Source organism: Rhea americana, unplaced genomic scaffold (genome assembly GCF_003343005.1).
Source record: "Rhea americana isolate MKP2758 unplaced genomic scaffold, rheAme1 scaffold_18, whole genome shotgun sequence".
Taxonomy (NCBI): Eukaryota; Metazoa; Chordata; class Aves; order Rheiformes; family Rheidae; genus Rhea; species Rhea americana.
Window position 1 is genome coordinate 7,908,578 of NW_028185927.1, and position 21,110 is coordinate 7,929,687.

The 21,110-nt window shown below is 41.5% G+C and overlaps 1 protein-coding gene across 6 annotated transcripts in view; it reads left to right on the forward strand.

Annotated features, from left to right (window-relative positions):
* Positions 1–111: 111 nt before the first annotated feature.
* GPATCH2L (G-patch domain containing 2 like) overlaps positions 112–21,110 on the forward strand; it is a 32,120-nt gene continuing 11,121 nt past the window's right edge. For 2 of the 6 annotated variants that reach the window (XM_085301783.1, XM_085301788.1), the window contains exons 1-7: positions 112–1,254; positions 6,976–7,037; positions 10,150–10,326; positions 10,890–10,969; positions 13,024–13,091; positions 13,971–14,025; positions 15,811–15,896. In XM_085301783.1, coding sequence (XP_085157909.1) covers positions 596–1,254; positions 6,976–7,037; positions 10,150–10,326; positions 10,890–10,969; positions 13,024–13,091; positions 13,971–14,025; positions 15,811–15,896 — 1,187 coding nt within the window. In that variant the 5' untranslated portion in view covers positions 112–595. Of the gene's footprint in view, positions 1,255–6,975; positions 7,038–10,149; positions 10,327–10,889; positions 10,970–13,023; positions 13,092–13,878; positions 13,919–13,970; positions 14,026–15,810; positions 15,897–21,110 lie in introns of all 6 variants that reach the window. The other 4 variants (XM_085301784.1, XM_085301786.1, XM_085301785.1 and 1 more) reach the window with 4 other exon arrangements.

Sequence of the window (21,110 nt, forward strand, 5' to 3'; positions counted from 1 at the left end):
CCGCGGCGGGGCCGCTCTCCGGCCCGCAGGTTTGGGGCTGGTCCGGCGTCCTTTGAGGCACTGGTCTGAGGCGCGCAGGTCTCCAGCATCTTGTTTTGCGGCTGAGTTCACACCGCCCCGCAGACTACCTGCTTTACTGTCCCTTTTGCTCTCGGTTTTACTGCCTCTGAAAGTCTTCAGTCTGTTTGCTGAGCGGCAAAGTTCTCCGTGCCTTGTAACTACTGACATAATCAGATCTCAGAGCAAACTACTGGTAGGCTCTCGTACTCTGTAAGATGTGCAGTAGAACGTGTTTCAAAGCAAAAAATGCAAACTTAAGGGCTTTTCAAGCACAGAGCACTTGGGCCAAGTGCTCCAGGGGCGTCACCTCTGCTGCTGTGTTAGAAGGGGGATTTAACCCTGGTTAAAGGAAGGAGTGAGCAGTAGTCCAAGAAACAGCTGTTGTCCTGCTTTATTTCTCCTAGGCCACTCCAAAGGTAGTGTGTACTATGATAATGTTACAAAGGCTATAGCGTACTGCAGTCTAGTGATGTGTTGGTAGTGGCATTTATGTCTGGTGCTAATTTTTTGTTCTCACTTTTAGTAGACATTGCTAATGGATGAGTTGGTGCATGACTTGGCGTCGGCCTTAGAGCAGACTTCAGAACAAAACAAGCTGGATGAGCTATGGGAAGAAATGGCCCTAAGCCCGCGGCAGCAGCGGCGTCAGCTTCGCAAGAGACGGGGTCGTAAGCGACGTTCGGACTTCACACATCAGGCAGAGCATGCTTGCTGCTACAGCGAGGCCTCGGAGTCAAGTTTGGATGAAGCAATGAAGGATTGCCGTGAGGTGCTGACAGCCAATTTCAGTGACTCTGATGACATGGCAGTGGTCAAACGACACCCAGCTCTCAGTGCCACTCTGAGGAGCAAGCAGCACTCATGGCACGAGTCGGACTCCTTCACAGAGAACGCGCCAGGTCGACCGCTTCGGCGCCGCCGGAAGGTGAAACGCGTGACATCAGAAGTGGCTGCCAGTCTCCAGCAAAAGCTTAGGGTGTCAGAGTGGAACTGTGAGAGGGGCTGCAGGTTCAAGTCAGCCAAGAAACAGCGTCTTTCACGCTGGAAGGAGAACGCCCCTTGGACAACATCCAGTCGTGGCCTTTGTGAACCTGGAGAGAACAGACCCTTCCTCAGCAAAGTGGGAAGGAAAGAGCGGATGGAGTGTGAAGCTGATGAACAGAAACAGGGCTCAGATGAAAATATGTCTGAATGGTGAGATCTCACTTCTTTCCCTATACTCTAGTCAGAGGGCTGCCTTGCTTGTAGCTGCTTGCAGTCCTGTGCCTTATGTCTAGAAGTTCTTATCAAAATTATTCAGTGCCCTATTCTTTTTGAACAGGGGAAATTTCTCAGCTCCTTCTAAACTGTAGATTTTTTTCAAGCAGTCTTTCCTGTCAGTGCAATACTGGTGACCCAAAACATACATTTTTCAAGAACTGGCAAGCTGACCTGTTTCTGGCTCCTGTTACACAAGCAGCCCTCTGAAAAGTCTATGGCCCTGCTGCTACAAAGTGACATGCTTCTGGCCTGAGCTTTGGCAAATAAATCTGTAGTTGTGTTGTGTGATCAATGTGAACTGATCTCAGTTTCTTGTTTTCAGAGTTTACTATTAATAGTAATAGAAAACAGTCAGATCCTGCATCATGACCACTAGCCCTCTCTGCAGGTACTGTRTGAACCTCAATCAAAACATTTTGTTTGCAGTTCTGAATCTCTGCTCTGCATCTGGAATAAGGACTAGCTGAATCTGCAGGGCTAGCTATAGGGAGGTTGTAGTGAGAGGATAAAGAAGTTGGGAGAAATTGAATTAACACTTAGAGTATAAGTCTGCACATGCAGTGGCATCTTGCATGTCTTTGTATCCAGGCGTTGATGAATTTGTGGCAGGATCTCATACAAGAGATGAAAACTGGAAATGCAAATGTCATTGTCTGAATTCATTTGCATGTCACTCTTGGGAAGTTTCTCCCTTCAGTGTGATCTTTATCCTTTCTATAGTAGGTTTGGGGCTATAAAACCACTTCTGTAAGAGGAGATTTTTTCAGATTAGGAAAGAAACAACTGCTGAGGGGCAAATGGAAGAGATTTCTTAATGAGTGGCATACATAGAGTGAATAGGAATGTTCTGTGAATAGTTACTGTAATTAGTTGTTATGTAAAAAAGTAGGAGATATTCAGGAAACATTAAAACATGGAGTATTTTTTTTTCCCATAAAACACAGATTTTGGAGCTCTGTAACGGGGCGTTTTTGCAAGACAAAAATGTGTATGTGTCCAAAAGAAGGATGAGGAAGATAGATTTAATGGAGACTGTTAAGCATTACGGACCAAATAGAAGATCTGGCTCAGGAAGTCCTTAAACTGCTGACTGCTAGAAGCCGGAGAAATATACTGAGGAAATTGTCAATCTATATTTGTCTTGTTCTTATATTCTTTTCCTCGAGCATCCACTAAAATAGCCACTATAAGAAAAAGGACGGTGGATTTGACAAGTATAACTGTTTGATCCAGTGTAATTGTTCATATGTTAGGGTTCATTTAAGTGTCCTGGCTGTCTAGCTACTGCAGTTTGTCAGAGTGGACAAGTGATACTTGGTTATTGAGGGCTTTGTGGATAATAGCTTAAAGTGTGAATTTCTCAAAGCTATTTTCTCAGAGACTGTGAAAAGCACAGGTGTAATACATCCTTTCTGCCCTGATCCAGGGCACCACTGTTGCATTTTTACTTAGTCAGCATGATTCGTATAAAACTTAGTGTGGAATTAGCTAAAACATAGCTTGAGGTAGGCGTTTTCAAGAGAGTAGTGGATGCCTTTTTTGCCCTGAAATGGTAAAAGTACTTTTATCTTTTCAATATTGTTTGCTGGTAGTCCAGGAAAGAAAATGTGCTTTGTAGCTCCTGAAGGTTGCASAGCATAGTGATGGACTGAGAGATAACCTTACTTGATGTGGCAGTGATCGACACTCTTCCTTGAGTRTTTTTTTCACCAGTCAGACTCTGTTCCATCATGTCAAACTTGAACTTAAACCAGCAGGTTTTGATCCAGCCTTTATTTGTGTCAACCTTTGAAAGAGTAAGCACRCAGCTTTGGCCGGTTACTTGAGGACCATGTTGGGAGATTGCTTTGTTCTGTCTCAGTTGTCACTTGCTCTCAAACTAATTATTGTGCAAGTGTCTGCATCAAATGTCATTTACCATCTGCTGCCAAATCCTTGGGATTCTCTTTGGAAATCCAGAGATTAGAATATTTGACCTCTCCAACACCACATGTGTATTCTGTGGTATGACTCACTAGGGAGGATCCAAGCGGTTTAACTCAGTTGGTTAGAGCGTGGTGCTGCTAATGCCGAGGWTGTGGGTTCAATCCCTGTATGGGCTATGCTGAGGGTTGGACTAGATGATTGATCTCCAGAGGTCCCTTCCAACCTTACCGTTCTATGATTCTATAATCCAAGTTGGAGAGAGAAATACATACAGCACTCCTCACTGCAGACTTGCTCAGAGCACTTTGCTGCTAACAGCAGAATGAGACCAGCTATGCTTATCTCGCTTTCRCTCTGCTGTAGCTGTTTTTTCTGGWAAAATGAGAGAAGTGCTTTGCACAGATGTACAACGGGCATATCCTGAGGAAGGGAGAAGAAAATTAGATACTTAGCAGAAAGAATGGCAGAGGTGTCATCACAAGTTGATCGGACGGAAGGTAACTGATAAAGCTTGTGGGGCTTGGAAGCWGTCCATAGTTGATCTAGTAATTTACAAAGTACTTTGCTACTGAATTGGTTTTAGTGCTGTTCATGCCTCTGGTGATGGGGAGCATCAAAGAACTAATATGTTTTTAGGCAAACTAAGTTATGTATCATTCAAAACTGATATTTTCACATTCTTTTTCCTCCCCTTCACTGACATTTTTTTGTCCTTGTTATGTTGGCAATAATCTCTGTAAATGCTAAAATATTCAGTATTTTCTCTACTTTCTAGAAGCCTCCTTATCCTACATCTGATCAAAAGCCTACTGTATTCAGTGGATAAACTCCGTTCATTGAAAAAGCTTAGGACATTGGTCCTTAAAGAGGGAGTAGTTCTGATAGATTGCTTGTGGGGCCATGCCCAGTCCTTTCCTGGAGAAGGATGTGCTGCAGTATTGTGATTCAAAGTACATGTGAAATAGAGTATTTGGAATAGTTTGCCAAACATGAAAAGAATGAACACAAAGTGAGAGAAAGAAAGATGTGCAAGAATGTGATGAGGGAATAGTGATGGATCTATATGGGGATAATGACCTGACTCAAAACCTGATATATAAGTAATTATGGAAACAACAGAGGAAACAAGTGGTCTTAATTTAAGCAACCATCTGAATATTTGTGCATGGGTGACAATTAATTGGTAAGACTGTTAGAAGTAACATGCCCTTTTGTTCTTGACAGGGGACAATTTTAAGACAAATTATAAATTGTGATAGAGCCCTAAAGTTCCCTACCATGCTGATCTAATTTGGGTGCTCTCGGTATGATCTGAGTTTAGCTYGCGGACAGAACAAACCGTAGCCCAAGAGTTGTCTGAAAAATCACGTTGGATGATGTGTTTACTAATGGTAGATGTGCAGTTTGTCTAACCTATGTCAGGTTACATAATTCTTAACTTGACCCTTTCAAACTGGACGTTGTGCTGACCCACCAATGCTGTGGTGGCTTCCCTGGCTTGATGTTGATGTAATCTGGCCTGGCAATGTAGACTATGCCCATCCTGAGTGTGTGGTACAAATTCTTTACCCTTTGGAAGGGAGCTGTTTCAGTGGCAACCTGTAGTGGCGATCAAGAGCCAGGCTAAACTGATGTATTGAGGCCGGTCTCTCAGGAAAGAAAAAATTCCCCTCCCCTGGAAGGCAAGTGACAAAGACAGAGTGTTTGGCTTCCCCTCCTCCTTCAGCCTAGCCTGACCTTCTGCAGCCCCTCGGTGCCTCTTGTTTTCTTATTTTTATAGAAAATCAATACCCCTCCTGACACGAACAATAGCTCAGGAGAAGGAATAAATGGGAGAAACCTGAGATCTCTGTCCATCACCTCTCACTTTAACTCCCCCAAACTATTTAATTATAAGCGTGCTTTGCTCCAGGTGTTCGCGACAGTGAAATTGCTAAATGAGGACCATTTTAACCAAAGATTGGGTGATCAATAACACTCTATAGCAGTAGCTTGTCGGATCAATAGCATTCATTATTTCATGGTTAAGGTAAGTAGCCTCCTTTGCAAGCGGAGGTCATTAATCAGTGCTTACTGGACCTGCAGAAAGGYCTGTGTAGGAGTCGAGTTTGTGATCAGCCCTGAAATGTAAAGAGGGTGRTGAAAAGGGTGAGATCCATGAAAGTTCGTTTCAGTAGGGCACTGACAATGATGTGTATCTATAAGGAGCTGAAGAGCTTTCAGTACAACAGGATGCTTAAAATACTGTTAATGTGATCTGGAATCTTGACCTAATGCTTTTTCCTTTCTCAGGCACCTTTCCTCTGAGGATGCCAAAACCCTTATGAAGCAGTCACTCAATCCTTGCATCTGCTGCTTGTGAGGACTATTAATCCAGGCTTTCAAAAGGGAAAACAGACACGCTAAGAGATTTGCCCAGGGTCATACAGTGAGTTGGTAGGAGAGCTAGGAATGAAACGAATGACTCATGGTTCTCAGTCCTTGGCCTCAATTGTTGTGCTGTGTGTGTGGGAGGGTGAATGGATGACCAAACTTTGTAATGGATTGATTTGGAATTGGATGTTAACTTACAGACTGAAATGTGGAAGTGATGTACAGACTCTYCATCTTTTAAGTTTTGGTGTATTTTCTAAAAACAATAACACGCCCACAAAATGTGGGTTTATTATGTGCCTGCAGTTCTTCGGGGTGACACTTCTTGCAGTTCCCCCGTTCTCCTGCCCTGTGTATCTGAGGGGTTTGCTGTGTATAGTGGTGTCTGGTATGGCCCACTTCTTGTCAGGGAGAGGGACCCAGAGATACTTTTTAACAGCATGCACTGGTCAGATGGTAATTCTAGTGCTGAGTTATATCTGATATTCGCATCTCCTGTAAGACCCCAGTGCTAAGGAGGTGGACAGTAAGTAGTTTCCATTTGTTCTGGTATCTCTCAGCTAAATCAGAGGAAATATTGTCTGAATTGTCCAAGGATTGATTTCATGTCAGCATTAAAGCCATCAGATGCTTGGGACTGACTTGAGCATGTACTTCTGCTGCATAAATTCGTCCAGTTTTACAGTCAATTAACAATTTTCTACACATTAATTCCTAGTTTAATTCCTTGGTTCAAGAACTAAGTCTCCTGTAGCAGCTSCAGCAAATTCAAAGTGATGATAACTGGTGGTTGCATTCAGCAGCAGCAAGTCATGCTGTGCCAAGGTATTTAGCTGAAAAACTATGAACGTGCAAGTCCCCTTTTTTCTCCAAAGAAGAGAAGAGAATCTAGGCACTGAAGGGGGATCTATGTACCTGCATAACATTTTTGAGAAAAAGGGATCTGAAGTAGAAAACTTCAGAGGGTTTTCTCTTAAACTTCTTGTTAAGTGACCCAAGAACAGACTTTTTAACTGCACTTCAGTTGTCTAGTGAGTGTTCCAGACAGTGTCATAGTCTGATTACTCTAGTACCTGAGGCAAATGCTATTGTGGTAATTACTTTTTGAAAGCTTAAAACTAGACTAGATACAGTGTTTTACTCTCTTTCAAAAAACGCAGCGTTGCTGGGATTTAACAGAAAGCTATTGTGTTCCATCCTAAAACCAGCCATGTATTTGAAATGCAGTGTACACAATATCTGTGAGATACTTAAAGCGTTTGGGGCTGAAAGAGGCTAGTAAAATGTAAGAAAGTGTTTTTGTTGTTTATCTATTGCAATTGTAACCATGTGGGATTTTGTTTGTTTTTGTTCCAGTGAAACCAGCAGTGTATGCAGCAGCGATACTGGCCTTTTTACCAATGATGAGGGCCGCCAAGGTAAGGACTGTCCTGTGTTTTTTTTTTCTAATGTGTTTCTGGGGAATTTCTCTTGTTCCCTATACATACAAAGAAGGATCTAAGTTTGAAGGGGGTGAGAGAGGAAAGCCAAGGGCTGAGCCACTTGACTGCTGTAAGTTAAGAAGATGAGCTGAGGATTACAAAGATATGATTTTGATAGAGGTGCACTTTTCCTGCTGAAATACTCTGTCAGATCTATAACATTCAATACAAGAAACTATTATAGCAAGGCACAAAAATACAGTAAGAGTTTTAGAGCTCTGCACAATGAAAGCACAGAATTTTATGATCCATTGCTATAGGTTTTTAAACTGTTCCCTACATGCCATTAATACCCTCAATTTGTTAGTTCTTTTCTCTGTGGGCAGGAAGAGACAACTTCAAAGAAAGCACTGTTAATGTTAACAAGTAGCCTGAGAAACTTTGCTAAGAAGTCAACAGTAATATGTGCTAGGTTCTATTTTTAAAAATACGTTACGGTTAATGTGTGTTAGTTGATTCCAGTATCTTCAATGTATATTGTAGTAATTGTTTCTCAAGGTTTTTGAGTGTGAAGTATATGCTTTTATGATATGGTTTTATTTATCAGTGACAGTACAGAGTGTAGTGTATGGGGGATAGGACAGAAGTAGGTGCAAAAGCAGTTGTAGCAGGCACATAGGCATTCAATACTATTATATATGGAGCAGGTAGAAGGTGACTCTGGAGACCTGTAATTCCATGCAGCTTGTACCAGTGTTCACTCTGATTCTGTCACATTTCACAAGCTAAGATTTGGATGAGATCTCCCCTGGGAATATGAGAGTGCTAAAGGAAGTAGTATGAGTAATTCAGTAGGAAATGCTGCTTCCCCTACCTTGTTACTGACCCAAGTACTTGCAAGAGAATACAGTACTAACAAATATGCTTACACCTTTTCAGATGATGTGTTAGGCTGTAGGGCTGATACGTTGTGATTGTTAAGTGGCTGTAATACTTTCCCCAAGAGCAGGAATTTCAAAGATCAGCTTTGTCCTTTGTTTGCTGACAAAGTATTTCTAGTATCTTTCAAAAATATCAAAAAATTGAAATCTCTTTGCTGATGACTGTTTGGGGGGGCTGCGAATAGTGTGCACTTAAATATCTGATGATGAAACAGGGTGGTGATTGATGTATTGAATTTTTACTTCATCACCTGAGATGAGATTGCTGCAGACCTGACTGGTATCACTATATACTTGTCTTGATTTCACACTTTTTTTTTTTTTGACATTAACTTTTGGCTGCTACCAGAAGTAGTATTTTGAGTACATAAGAGACTGTAGAATATATTGACTCAAACGATAATCCAATTACGACCATCCCTGTCTAGAGAAGGGAAGAAGAGGTTTGACATCGCAGTCAACAGGCCTGTGTCTGTTCAAACAGTTAACATTATAATAGCTTGCTGGACAAGATGTTTTAGCTCACTTTTATGTTAAAAAGAGTTGATGAGATCTTTGAAAATCAAATGTTACTGCATTTTTAGGTTAAAATAGGAACATCTGCCTTTGCTTTTTTTAGACAATTTCCAATCATAAAAAAGAACATAGCAAACAACAGCTCTTCACTTTGGTGAGATGGGCAGAACACAAAACARTTTTTTCATCCTAGATCACAATACAATCCCGAACTGAATAGTGGGAAATTTAGGTTTTCAGTATACTTAAGTTGAGGATGGTTTTTCTTCTTTTTTTTAGGGTATACAATGTAATATCTGTGATGTGAATTAAATGGGTTGTCTTTGCAATTCCATCTACCAGTGTGTTTCAGCGAGTGTGTTTCAACCTCATGATCCTAGGTTATAATTTGAATGTAATTTTTTTTGTAAAAGGAATTGGGGCATCTCAAGGTGAAAGGAGCTGTAGTATCAGTACATGATCCTGATTCTTGGTGTTTGTTTCATGAAACTCGTGTTTGGATATGTGTGACTGCAACATGTTCTTAGATCCAAAATCATAGGAATATTTTTACACAAGCTATAAATACTTAGACATGACTTAGTTTTAATTTAATGCAAGGTGGGTAGGATTCTCTGTATTTTAAAATGTATTTATCATGCATAAAATTGCATTGCTCTTACTGGAATGAGATATTTTGGTATTTTGGATTGCAGGTATAATGGAGTTCAGACAGGGATAATGTAAGTTGAGGAAGGAGAGTAAGTGGGGGGGTGCTTGAATTGAAACTTAATGGTAGGCAAATGAGTATTCCAGAAGTCAGATGGGACAGTAATTTTTAAGGCAAGATGAAATAGCTTGCAGGTACTTGGGACTATTTTTCAGCTCAGATACTGAAGTGCTAAATGTTTCAGAATCTGCTTGCTTGATCATGCCCTTGGGGGGTTTCTGCCCAGGCAGCATAAAAGCTGTCTGATGCAGCTCGGTATTAGGCTGCAGCTGTATTGGTATCARTGGCTTTGCTTTATGGAGCCTTTCGTGGTGATTTCTGTTGCTGCTGCACTAGCCTTGCAGGAGATCTGATATCTAGTTTTGATAGATTATAAAGAATTTTAATTGAGCGAGACTCTCACTCTGAGTGACCATTTCTATTACTCATGTGCCTTTTCCTGTAAGCTGCTGTATTTTGAGATTAGGGATCTTTCTCATCAGTGAGTGCGTTCCTCCTGCTTACTTCATGAGCCTGGTCTTCCCCTGTTGTGAAGTCTCTCCTGTGGTGGCCTATAACTGCCAAATAACTGGGCTCTACCTCTGTCGTGGTAATTATTTCAGAGAAAGAGTCGTACATTAGACATCACACAGCATCAAACTAAGGTTGATGAGATGCAGCCATAGCAGTGATAAAGCTGCCCTAGGCAGGTCTATAAAGAGGACTTTGTTCTGTAGGGAAATTCTGTAGACTGATGAGTTGGTTAGTTTAAAGCATTTAGTGAAGCCCCATAGTTACTGCAGATCAGTGAAACAGAATACATATACAAGGGTCTTTAGGAAGGATTTCCTAACAAGATCTCAGCTGTTGTTCCACATCCAAAAAATGCCTACCTATGGTACTTTTTGGGACAGTCTTAGGGCGTATTGGATTTCTTGTGGATAATTCCATCCTATTTCTTTAGGAGATGATGAGCAGAGTGATTGGTTTTATGAAGGGGAATGTGTCCCAGGATTCACTGTCCCCGGCTTTCTCCCCAAGTGGGGAGCTGATCATCGATCTGAAGTGGAGCGGATTGACTCAGGCCTGGAAAAGCTCTCAGACTCCACGTTCCTTTTGCCCTCGCGGCCAGCTCAGAGAGGTGAGGTCCGTAAGGAAGGCAGCGTATCTGTGAATTGTGATACTACACCAAGAGCAGGTATCGTTCATAGATGCTGCAGCTTAAACTGATGTTAGTAGTCTGTTGTTTGTTTTTTAATGATCCTTCTCCATGCATTATGTCCCATCTTCGCAGTGGAAGGGTTTGGATATTTGGCATTTACCCAGCATTGTGTACATAGGGTTGAGAAACTTTATTTGCTGTTTGTCTGTARAGCGACAAACTCCTGGTTCAAAATAGTTACACTAGTGGGGAGGAGAAATACTCATTATTCCTCACATCAGCTGCCCTTTTTCTTGAGTCTTTTTTGCTTTTTTTTAAAAATAGGTTTTTATTTTTTTGTGAGTAAATTGAATGAATAAATTATCTACTTCTTGCAGATTGATGCAGGGGATCTAATTAGAGCAAAAACTATATAAGGCATGGCTATGTACAAAATTTGGTCTCAATCTCACGCTTTATTCACTGAACCAACTATCTTTCTTGGATGTTTTGTCAATAAGAATCCTCATGTATTCATTGCTCTTGTTTATTTTTCTTTTCAGGGTTTCATGCTCGTCTCAATCGCCTACCAGGAGCTGCTGCCCGTTGTCTCCGGAAAGGTCGAAGGAGGCTTGTTGGCAARGTACTCCCTTTTGCAAGATAATAAGTTTGTATTTGCAATGCTGATCAATCCTGAAGTACTGTTCTAAGTAAACTAGCAAGTGAATTGTTTTCTGCAGAAAACGGGCCCTGTATGTTTTTGTTTCATATGCTATCTGCTTTGGTTAACTGCTTTGCCTGAAGTTGATTCAGTGACAAAGTGGGCCTTAAGGAACATTTTGAATGGCAAAGGCAGTTGATCAGTGCTAAAAGCAGTATGGAAGGAGGTGTGAGGATGAATGGTAGGGAACATTAGTACCAAGAACCTCTAGGTAGAATACAGGGGAAAGTGATGATGGCAGACTTGTGTGTCCTTATAATCTGAGACTACAAGGCCTGAGAGGTGACTCAAAGGTGAACGAAGGTCAAATTTTACGTGCATACAAATTTTACCAGATAGCAGTGTGGTATGAATGGCAGTAGAGGAAAGTGGCTTTGGCAGCTGCACTTTTAGTGACAGAAGTATTTGAGGCAAAGAGAARACAAAATGCTAATCCTGTTTCTATTTGGAGATTTGGCAGAAGCCAGCCTAAACAGGGAGGGGAACACCTGGTCAAGTCTGGATGTTGGAGTGCTGTTGTCCACCGTGAAAGATGTTTCTGAGAAGGAAGGTGTTGGCTGTGTTGGATTTTATTTTAATTGGGATGTGCTCTTGATGTTCATTTATATTCTGAACTGGCTRGTTCTGGAGAGTCTTGTTAGAGAGGGATGTAAGAGGAGGCTGGTGGCTAGAGGAATGCACTTTCCTTCYTCTGTTCAGTCACGCTTGAAAGCTCCTTATTTGCCTCTTCTTCCTTCCACTCACCTTGCTTAGTTGTAAGCAGTTTTTAAAATATGAATCCTCAGCTGGCAAGAGATCAGCTTTGTGTATGGTTCCTCAGGCCACGTGCAAGTGACTGGGCCTCTTGGCAGCACCTCTAATGATCCAAATGAGAAGGATAATATTTACTTGTTTAATTCATCTTCATCACCTTAAAGGGATCTTTGTCATTTGCAGCGGAGGTCACTGCTCCCCCTTCCCCATCTCTCTCTAAATTGTAATCATAAATAATGAGTTTCATTCAGAGCTCCCCGCCAGCAAGCTGCTAATTACCAAAAGTACGGCTTGTAATTTACACAGTAATAAACCGTAAATTTAAACATTACGGCACTTTAAGTTAATAATTTTCCTGCTGTAACAAATAGCCCATTTTTCACCCCTGCTGCTACTRCCTCCCCCAAACTTTGTATGTGTTTTGCCTGTGTAACCTGGAACAAGCTATGAAGAATCTTACCTGTAAAAGCCTTTTATCCTCATGTTCAGACACACACTGCAAAGTAAATTTCTTTCTTGAACATAGTTGCTATACAGRTATGAACACCTGGTGCTTCACGTTGTGTAAGTATGTGTACACCAGCATCAAGCACATGCAGGGCAGCATCTTGCAGAGAGAAATGTGCTCCCAGAGCAAATCCTTTCTCCTGGGATATACTTTTTTTTTAAGCTGTTAGAGATACGCTGCTACATTGTTGCTTTCAGAAAGCTCAAGCTCCATGCTTACTCTCTTAGTTACATTCATCTGTGCTTGATGTATCTCCTTCTCTTTGACTGGAGAGACTGGCTTCAGTTTGTGAGAAAAAGCTAAAGATTTTTGTTGGTGGGATAATGTGATGTCCCAACTCTCAGCCTGTTTCTGGCCCAGCTGGCCCCAGCAAAATGTGGATAAGCACTCCTCTGCCTTTTTCTGTGTTCTTAACTGCACCCTTGTGCTGCATACCTCGTACAGAGCTAGTCCTTGATGCACCCCTTTGCAAGGGAATATAGTCACTAAAATGACAGAAAACTAGCCCAGCAAATAAAATGGAATATTTTTCTGCCATTCTTATTAGTTAAATCAGCTCACTTGAGGTTCTAAAATGAGAAGGCAGATACAAGTTTAGCTGAGAGTGGGAAGGGAAGAATAGGGGGAGCAAGTTCTCTTCTAACTGGCAGCAGCAAGCTGTTATGTCTGCTTACTGCATGAGAATCTGCAACTTTTTACTTTTTTTGTGTTTCAGGAGACCTCCGTGAGCACTCTGGGCACTGAGAGGTTAGCMCATATTGTTAGTGACCCTCGCCAGAAACAGTAAGGCACTTACCAGTTGTGGTGTAGCACTTTGGGAGTGGTGGAAGAACTATGGGGTCCTCTTCCTTTCTGAGACTGAAGGGAACAACAAGCTTTATATTAAATTAAGAATGCAGTGACCTGCTGAATAGAACACARCCCTTTACTGATGGTTTCTCCATTTTCTTATTTGCATTTACTGACTTTCCCCAGTTTTAAGGCTGCTGCAGTGTGTGGCCACTTCTCAAAAGCTCTTCTGTTTCCAGTTATCTTTGTTTTCTCCTCCCTTATCATGTACCTTCAAACAATAACTGTCTCTCTCCTACACAGTCATGAGAAGAGCTCTTTATGTCAGTTGTTTAAAAAACTTGCGTGGAGACACACTGCAGGCATGCACCCTAATAGCAGAAATTATACTGACAAGACAGCTGCGAAATTGCCTTCTCTGTCATTGATATTCTATGTGTTCTTCCCCAATTTGTGTATTATAATTCTACTCAGAACCGTAAATATAGCATCTGTCCCTTGGGTCCTCTAATGCTATTCTTAYTGGGCTATGGGTAGGTAAGGGGGCTCCGCTTGCCCCCTTCCACAGCCTTCACCAGTTGTTGGCATCCACATTTCTTCCCTGAATCTGAATTTGTTGTTTTTAGTATGAGTTTGAGTCCTGTTGGTGCTTAATCTCTCTCCTTCTCCCTCCATTTTTGTTCCTYCCTTCTCCTTCTCTCCTTACCCCCAACTCTTTTCTCTTGTTCCTTTCTTCCTTGGTTTTGCTCCCACCTGTCTTTTCAACTCTGCCTTCTTCCAGTTTTTGGTTACCATCCATGGGGAAGAGAGATCGCAACCAGGTAAGCTGACTCTGCTCTACCTTTTTTATTTTCTTGGTTTCCTTCTCTCTAGAAAGAACAAAGTGCCAGCCTCTGATTTCCCCCACACTGTGGCCTGTGCACATGAGGTAAGGCAGCCTTGTCCCTTCTCATTTTGGTAACTGATGTCTTCTGGGCTTTGAACACAACCCGTGTCGCAGGCATTATATTGTCTGTTGGACTGAATAGCCCAAGACCCCCTTTTGTTTATCTCCCTCTTTCAGGCTAGTGCCAACCTTTCTGACAGTGAGTGGAAGAAGTAATCCTCTTGACAGGAGTGGCTTTGACCTCACAAACTTCCATAAGAGTGGGAACTCTTTTCAGATGCTTTGTTTTGCCTTATTTGGCTCAGACTTTTGCCTGATAATCTGATTAACAGAGAAGGGAAAAATTGGTGAGCTGATTGTAATTAAATAGCAATTGTACCAGGAAAACGTAAGAGGTGATAAGCAAGTGAAATAGCTACTCTTTGAACTTACTGAGGCTCTTGCATACGGGCTTTTACCTTACTAGATGATGTCCAGTAGGCCTTACACAGATTCAGTGGCAGGAAGCTTTGTCGGTTGAGATAGAGCTCACGTTCTTGATATCAACAAGCAAAAGCATCTTCCAGTTGAATTGTCATGTTGTAACTGTTTTCAGCCTTGCACACTCACTTGCTTTAAAATGATTAAAAATAAATGGTTTTGTTTTTCTCAGATGCACTTGCCTCAGCTACAAAGGGTTGCAGGTGATTCTTCCCTACTATGCAGCTATAGTGCTACTTCACTGACAATAAGCTGACAGTCAGGTTTAAGGAGGAGCTCCCTGATAACAGAAACATTGTGTTGCAGAGTGCCTTGCTTCTCTGTCAAAAAGTTTGAAGGCAAAAGCCTTGTACCAGCTTCTAGATTTGCAGATRGTATTCATGATAAGAGTCCTGCTACAGCTGTCGATTATTCATTTATCCTTTTTAAAATGCACCAGTGAGCTTAGATGCAAGAACAACTGTTCTGGAGATTGGTGTAGCACCTTGCAAAGTAGATGGAAATGAATTTCCTGCTAGTCRTGTGAATTATAAATAAAGAGGTGATGGTGAATGGAGAGGCATTGCAGGCATCCAAGAGCAACTATGAGTATGAACTTTGTATTTGTGAATTGAGTAAGGGTTGCTGCTTACAATTGTTTGAGTAGATCATTCTGTTTCTGTCCTGATCCTTCAAAAATGTAGAGATGCATCTTCCACARTGAGCTGTCTTATTTAGACTTGATGGCCTCAAACCTTGTCCAGAATGTGTATTACGAATGATCTGAGATTATCCRGACCAAACACAGTTTTAGAAATTTCTTTTAAGCAGTTTGCAGAGAAAGAACTTGTGAAGAGAGCGGGGAGTGGGAGAAGTGGTGTACAACTGACTCTCTGGGGAATGAATTGGGAACTCACTGTGGACTGAGCTTGGTGGACCTGAGTCTCCTGGAGATCTTTGATACATGTGACTGTGGGCAATGTTGAGACTGTGGAAATTTCTCTGCTTGCATCATTCGTACTAGTGAATTTTCTCTCTATAATTTGAAGATGGACAAGAAGCTTCTATAAAGGGAAGCAGACTTGCTCATAGCATGCAATAGTAGAACTCTTTGAATATGCTCAACCAGCATTTGTGATAATGTGAGATGAAAGAGGAGTATGCTTATAGGACCGTCTGTTGYGAGAAGACAGTTGAGTATTGCTGTTACGTCCAGTGCTGGCTTTTCATCTGAAGTCAGCCTCACCCCTTGATGTTTTGGAAAGGTCTCTGTATACTGTATGGACACCTATAAGGACTAGACCTGAGCTGTGTATGGAGACTGTTTCTTATAATGCTTTGCTTAAATAAGTTCTCTTGACTTTCCAGTTCAATCCATTATCTCCTCTGTACTCTCTGGATGTGCTTGCTGATGCTTCACACCGAAGATGCTCACCAGCACGCTGCACTGCCAGGTAATTGTTCCCCTTGCTTTGCTCTGTGGGTGTTGTCTCACTTCCCTCCCGTGGATATCTTCAGTAATATTATGCAGTTAGTACAGTACTCAGGCCTGGAAGTTAATGTACTTTTCCCTGGTGAATGCAGGAGGCCTATATTCAAACTTAGTGTAAAACATGCAACTGCAGATAATGTGGCAGTCTCTGTACAGTAAGTACTTACAGTATGTGAAACAACGTATGATAGGCAGGTAGAACGTACTGTGTTTCAGAAATAAATGTAATCTGTTGTGTTGTGCGGTGAGTCACTGCTAGTCTGCTGTGTGATTATAAATGGGCATGRTGGTGTTGCCTGGTATTAGAATCAGAACAAGAGGAGGAGGAAAGTGCTGGCAAGCCAGTGTGGGTGAGATGCTGAGGTTTTCRGTGTCCTGGGTGCCTGAAATAGAGATCTGATATGACCTCTAATGGCTTGATATTTCTGTGTATTGCTACAGTCGAAATTTAGGTCTGGACTGGGCAAGTGTTGAGATATACTTGAGTCTGCGTAGTTGGGATTAATATGCTATGCGGGTGCCTGCTGCTGACTAATTCTAAATTAAATGCAAGTGTTGGCCTTGGAGGTGACTCCAGCTCTTGGACTGCAGGTGACTATCCAGAGGTAAGGTGCCCTTGAGCTTTAAAGTGGAAAGAGACAGTCTTAGGATATGACTCTGTTTATGTTCTTGTAGAAGGACTTAATCTAAAAGAACCGTCTGGACTTTCAACTTCATGGTTTTCTTTCACTTGTTAATTAGCAAATAGAGCATGAAAAATGTACTAAGGTTGTACATGTCTGAACGAAAGCTTGGCACCTGCCCAGCAAAGCCTCTCCTCCCACTGGCCTCTATGGGAATTCTGTGATGTCGCACCATGACTTCATGCTGTTGTAGCCAGCATGTTGAAACTGGAAAGGGGAAAAAAAATCAGTTCTTAGAAAACCAACTGTATGAGAATAAAAAGAACTCAGAAGTTTGTGTATCAGTATACTGGTTYCTTTCTGTACTTTTGCCCTATTTGGGTATTTCCTCTGCCTAGAAAGCAAGAAAATTGGTGTCTTCATTTGCAGTGAGCGTATCCTTTCTTGTGCCCTGAGTGTTGTGCTGAGAGTGTTCTACAGAAGCTCCAGGTGGCACCAACTATTCCCTATTCGTCCTCCAGAAAGCAGATGCAGCCAGCTCCTGCTTAGAGATTCTTACAGGTCAAAGTCTTTACTTTTGTGATGATCTGTGAAGGTTTTTTCCAAAGCTACTGATTGTGGCTTAGTTGAAAAAGGGATTTCTGAAACTGGAGTGATCATAATGACTGCTTGGTTTTGCTGCATATGTAGTCTAGTAGCTGRTGGATATACTTGGTTCCTTCTTCTAAGGATGAGCTAGATGATGTCCTGAMAAACATAATCCCTTATGAGTTGTTACTGAATGTTATCAGACAAATAGTTTGTCCCATCCCAGAGGTGACTGTGTTTTAGAGGCCTATACTTAAAGGTAAGGTAGTTGGTATTACAGTGTGAAAAGTGTTCAGGAATCTTTATGGGGGAAAAATATGATGAGAATGAAAATGTTAATGGCCCTGTGTGAGTGGCCAGGATCGAACTCTTTAGTGCAAGGTACTTGCCTTATGTAAAGATGCTGCCAAGGGCAAGGAGGGAAATTTGTTCCTTCACAGAAACATTCTCCTGACAACACTTGTTCTTTAATGCTTCAAGATCCAAGTCCGTTAGCAGTCTATTTTCTCATTCCTTGTAGGTGGTTCAGATAATCTCTATAAGCTCTCTTTATCCATTGCCCCACTTAACATTTTCCTCTCTTTTCTGTGCGTGGAGTCAGCTCCAATATTTTGTGCTTTACTAAGCTTCTAACAGCTTGCATCTCATCCTGGAGAAATTYCACTCAGAAACTGCTCAGAATGAGGTGGGAAAAGAAGAGCTAATGCCCTGAGAACGATGTGAAATGCGTTAGAGAAGAACCCCTCTTGATGATGTGGACATCCAATTTCAACCTGATGCCTGCTGTGCTGTGCAAAGCTACCTCCCCATGCTTAGTTTCTTGTCCTCTATAATGAATGCTGTTGCAAATGTGTCCAATGAAGTTATCAGGTGGAATGTGTTCTCTAACATGGAAATATTTTCTTTGCCTCTCTGGTAGATTTTGGTCCAGTTCATCCAGTAGTGCAGCGAATGTCTGGTAACCCAGTGCTCCATGTAGACAGAACTGTTGGCCAGAATGCTGAGCACGGAGCCAAGGTGTTCAGGAAAGGCTTTTCAGTGTCAAGGAGAAGGTTCTGTGTGAAGAGTTCCTTGGGAAGTCTTATTTGAAAGGCTGTATAAATTGTACACTACCAAGATTACCTTTTTTGCTTTATGTCTGTGATGAGAAGAGATTTCATTCAAAGTGTCTGCACAGCACTGGGAATTTCACACCCATCATTAGAAGCAGTTTTGTGTGTGTGGTGACTGTTATCATTAGTGGTATAATTTTATTTTGTGAAGCGAGGAGAGTTTCCTGCTTTCTTGCAGTCCTCCCGAGGGACAGCTGGTGTATTAATTTGCTGTATTGCCTCCTGGCTGTTCCCAGGCTGTTTTTTCTCTTCATCATGGAATTTTTAATGGCTCTGCTGCCTCTCGGGAGGCATACAAGGAAGAGAACCTCAGGGATCTTTTTCCTTTTTTCACATGCCTATAATTACTCTCCTTTAAGAGCACAAAGCATTTGCTAATCTTGTCTTGTCTGTTAAAGTTTCTGCTTGACAATGCAGGCTGTTAAAAGCAAGCAAATAGAGACTCGCATGAACAGACCAGGCGATCCTTCTCCTCTTTCCCCTCTGCCCAGTTGTCTCTCTGGTAGAAGGGAATGGTCTGAACAGAATTCCATTTTCTTCTCAAACTCCTTGTATTTAAGAGGATTTTGTAAAAACTCAAGCCAGAGTATTTGATTTAGATTTCGGTAATTTCATGGCTCTGTCGATGGGAAGATGTCATGTAGTGTTGCTTGGTGGAAAGTTATTCCTTTGAGGCAGAGTGAGAATGTCAGAAGTGCCTAGAGCCAATATTCCCTTCAATTTGAGTTTGAATAGAAGGTAGAATAAAATAGGAAGGTAGATGATAAATTGTCCATAATGTCGTTTACTGTTTGTTTAGTGTTGGAAATAGAGTAAGGGGTGAAAAATTCAACTGAATGTTCTTACTGGAGATAATGTGAAAAGTGGACATAAGTTCCTAGTGGGATGGCAAGTAGATTTTGAAGATGGAGGTTTTTTTAAGAATTATATAGGAGAGACCTCTGAGCTATGCAGCTAGATCCTCAAAGAAAATAATTTGGCATGTACTCTCAATTAATATTAACCCTAAATCTAGTATTTAACATAATTTAGAAGGAAGGTCTCTCATATCTTGCTGGGAACATGGGATAGAAATCTAAAGAGGTGATCAGCTCCTAGGAAACTGCCAGTTGCTTCAAACCGTGSATTTAGTGCTATTAGAATGAAAAGACTTAGATGTCTCTAATTCTAGTTCTAGCTCTAGAAAAATGTACATGTCTAAGTAAATCTTTTTCTTTCTCTTCTCAATCTGTGCAGAGACCCTGACAGTTTGTGCCTCTTACCCAAGTGTGTGAAAGTTTAGGGACTGCCTGCAAATGTCAAGCCTTTCCTGAGGTAGCTGATGGAGTGAACGGGTGTTCAGAATTTCATGCAGTCACACTTGACCAGGACAATATCCAGTTCATTCTACTCAACCTATCCACATGTCTTCATCTTCCTGGAAGCTCTGTATGTAAAACTGTCTTTGCTTTCAACTGTTTTAGCCATCTGTCTCCCCAGTCCTTCTTAAACTCTGTTTAGCTGGAGCACCTGCAACTCTTTTTTTGTTAAAAACTTGGCTGATATTCCAGGTGAGGATCTGAATTCTTCCAACAATTCTCTGGAGTGAAAAATAAATTCCTCTTAGCTTCATAATTATCTTTACTTACTTTCTTTTTCTTCCCCTATGAAGTATGTTGCCATCATCAAGTCTATGTATTTAGCAGGCTTGGTAGATACTAGGTCTGTTTTTAGCACAGGTATCATGTGATTCAGTATGAAAATATAGATCAAAATGTATGTGAATGTATCTTCTCTGTTTAGAAGCTTTACTTGGGAAACTAGAAGAAAAGCATATTCACTTGTTTGGCTTTTAGGAATGAAATTGCTACATCATTACAATGCTTATTTGGGGAACAGACTGCTAATGAATGAGGAGGTTCGGATGGGGTTCAGATGATTTAAAAAATGAACTGACCTGTTAGTGATTTTGGAACCTGAAAATGTTCTCTAGAAGCTCTTCAGTAAGGCCTTGCAGGGCAGAATATTTTCTCCTATTCAGAGAAAATATCTGCTATGTGATGTGATAGCAAAAACCACGTGCATGCATGGGAGCTTTGCCTGCAGATTGAATGAGCAACTTGCAGTGATTTACACATGTGATGTGCAGATCAGACTTTGGTGCCCAGCTGCTATATAGTTTCAAAGAGGAGGAGGAATTCTACTCTCGCTATTAATTTTGACCTTTGAAGCTACCATAAACAGCCTCAGGTAACACCTCAGGGTTTAGAAAAAGAACCTTTTATTTGGCCTATGTTTGCTGGGAATACAGCATCACAACAACAACAGCTGGGTTGTGTGCGGTTTCAGTAACAGGATCCTTGTTAGAAGGCTGTCTGTAAACATTCACTCTAACATGAGAATAATAGCACCTCTTTTTTGTATGTTGGTAGATTTGTGGCCACCTGGCCACCTCTCACTTTAACTACAAAATCCAAGTGTCCTGCTTGCAAGGATARGGTTAGAATAAAGATCGTCAGCAGAGAAACTGGATGATGTGAGCTTACAGGGAGGGAGACGCTCCTCTAGGCATGTGATGTATGCTCCTCTGCTTCTTAGAGGACCACAGACTTAAGTGTCACAATTATCTTTGTAGAAGCTTCTCAGAGGCCTCCGCCATGAGAATAAGATGTTTTTTAGCGTGGGTTTTGGGAACCTGCATATCATTTTACAATCTAGACTTTGCTTTGTATGCTRTGTAGGTTTCAAGGACCTGGTTATGTTCAGTCAAGTTCTTTCTAAAATGGTGTCTGTCTGTGCTCTGTATTCTGTTTCTCACAGATTATACTGTTTGTCAATGATAAAATCTACAATTTTGTATTCTAATCCTGTGGC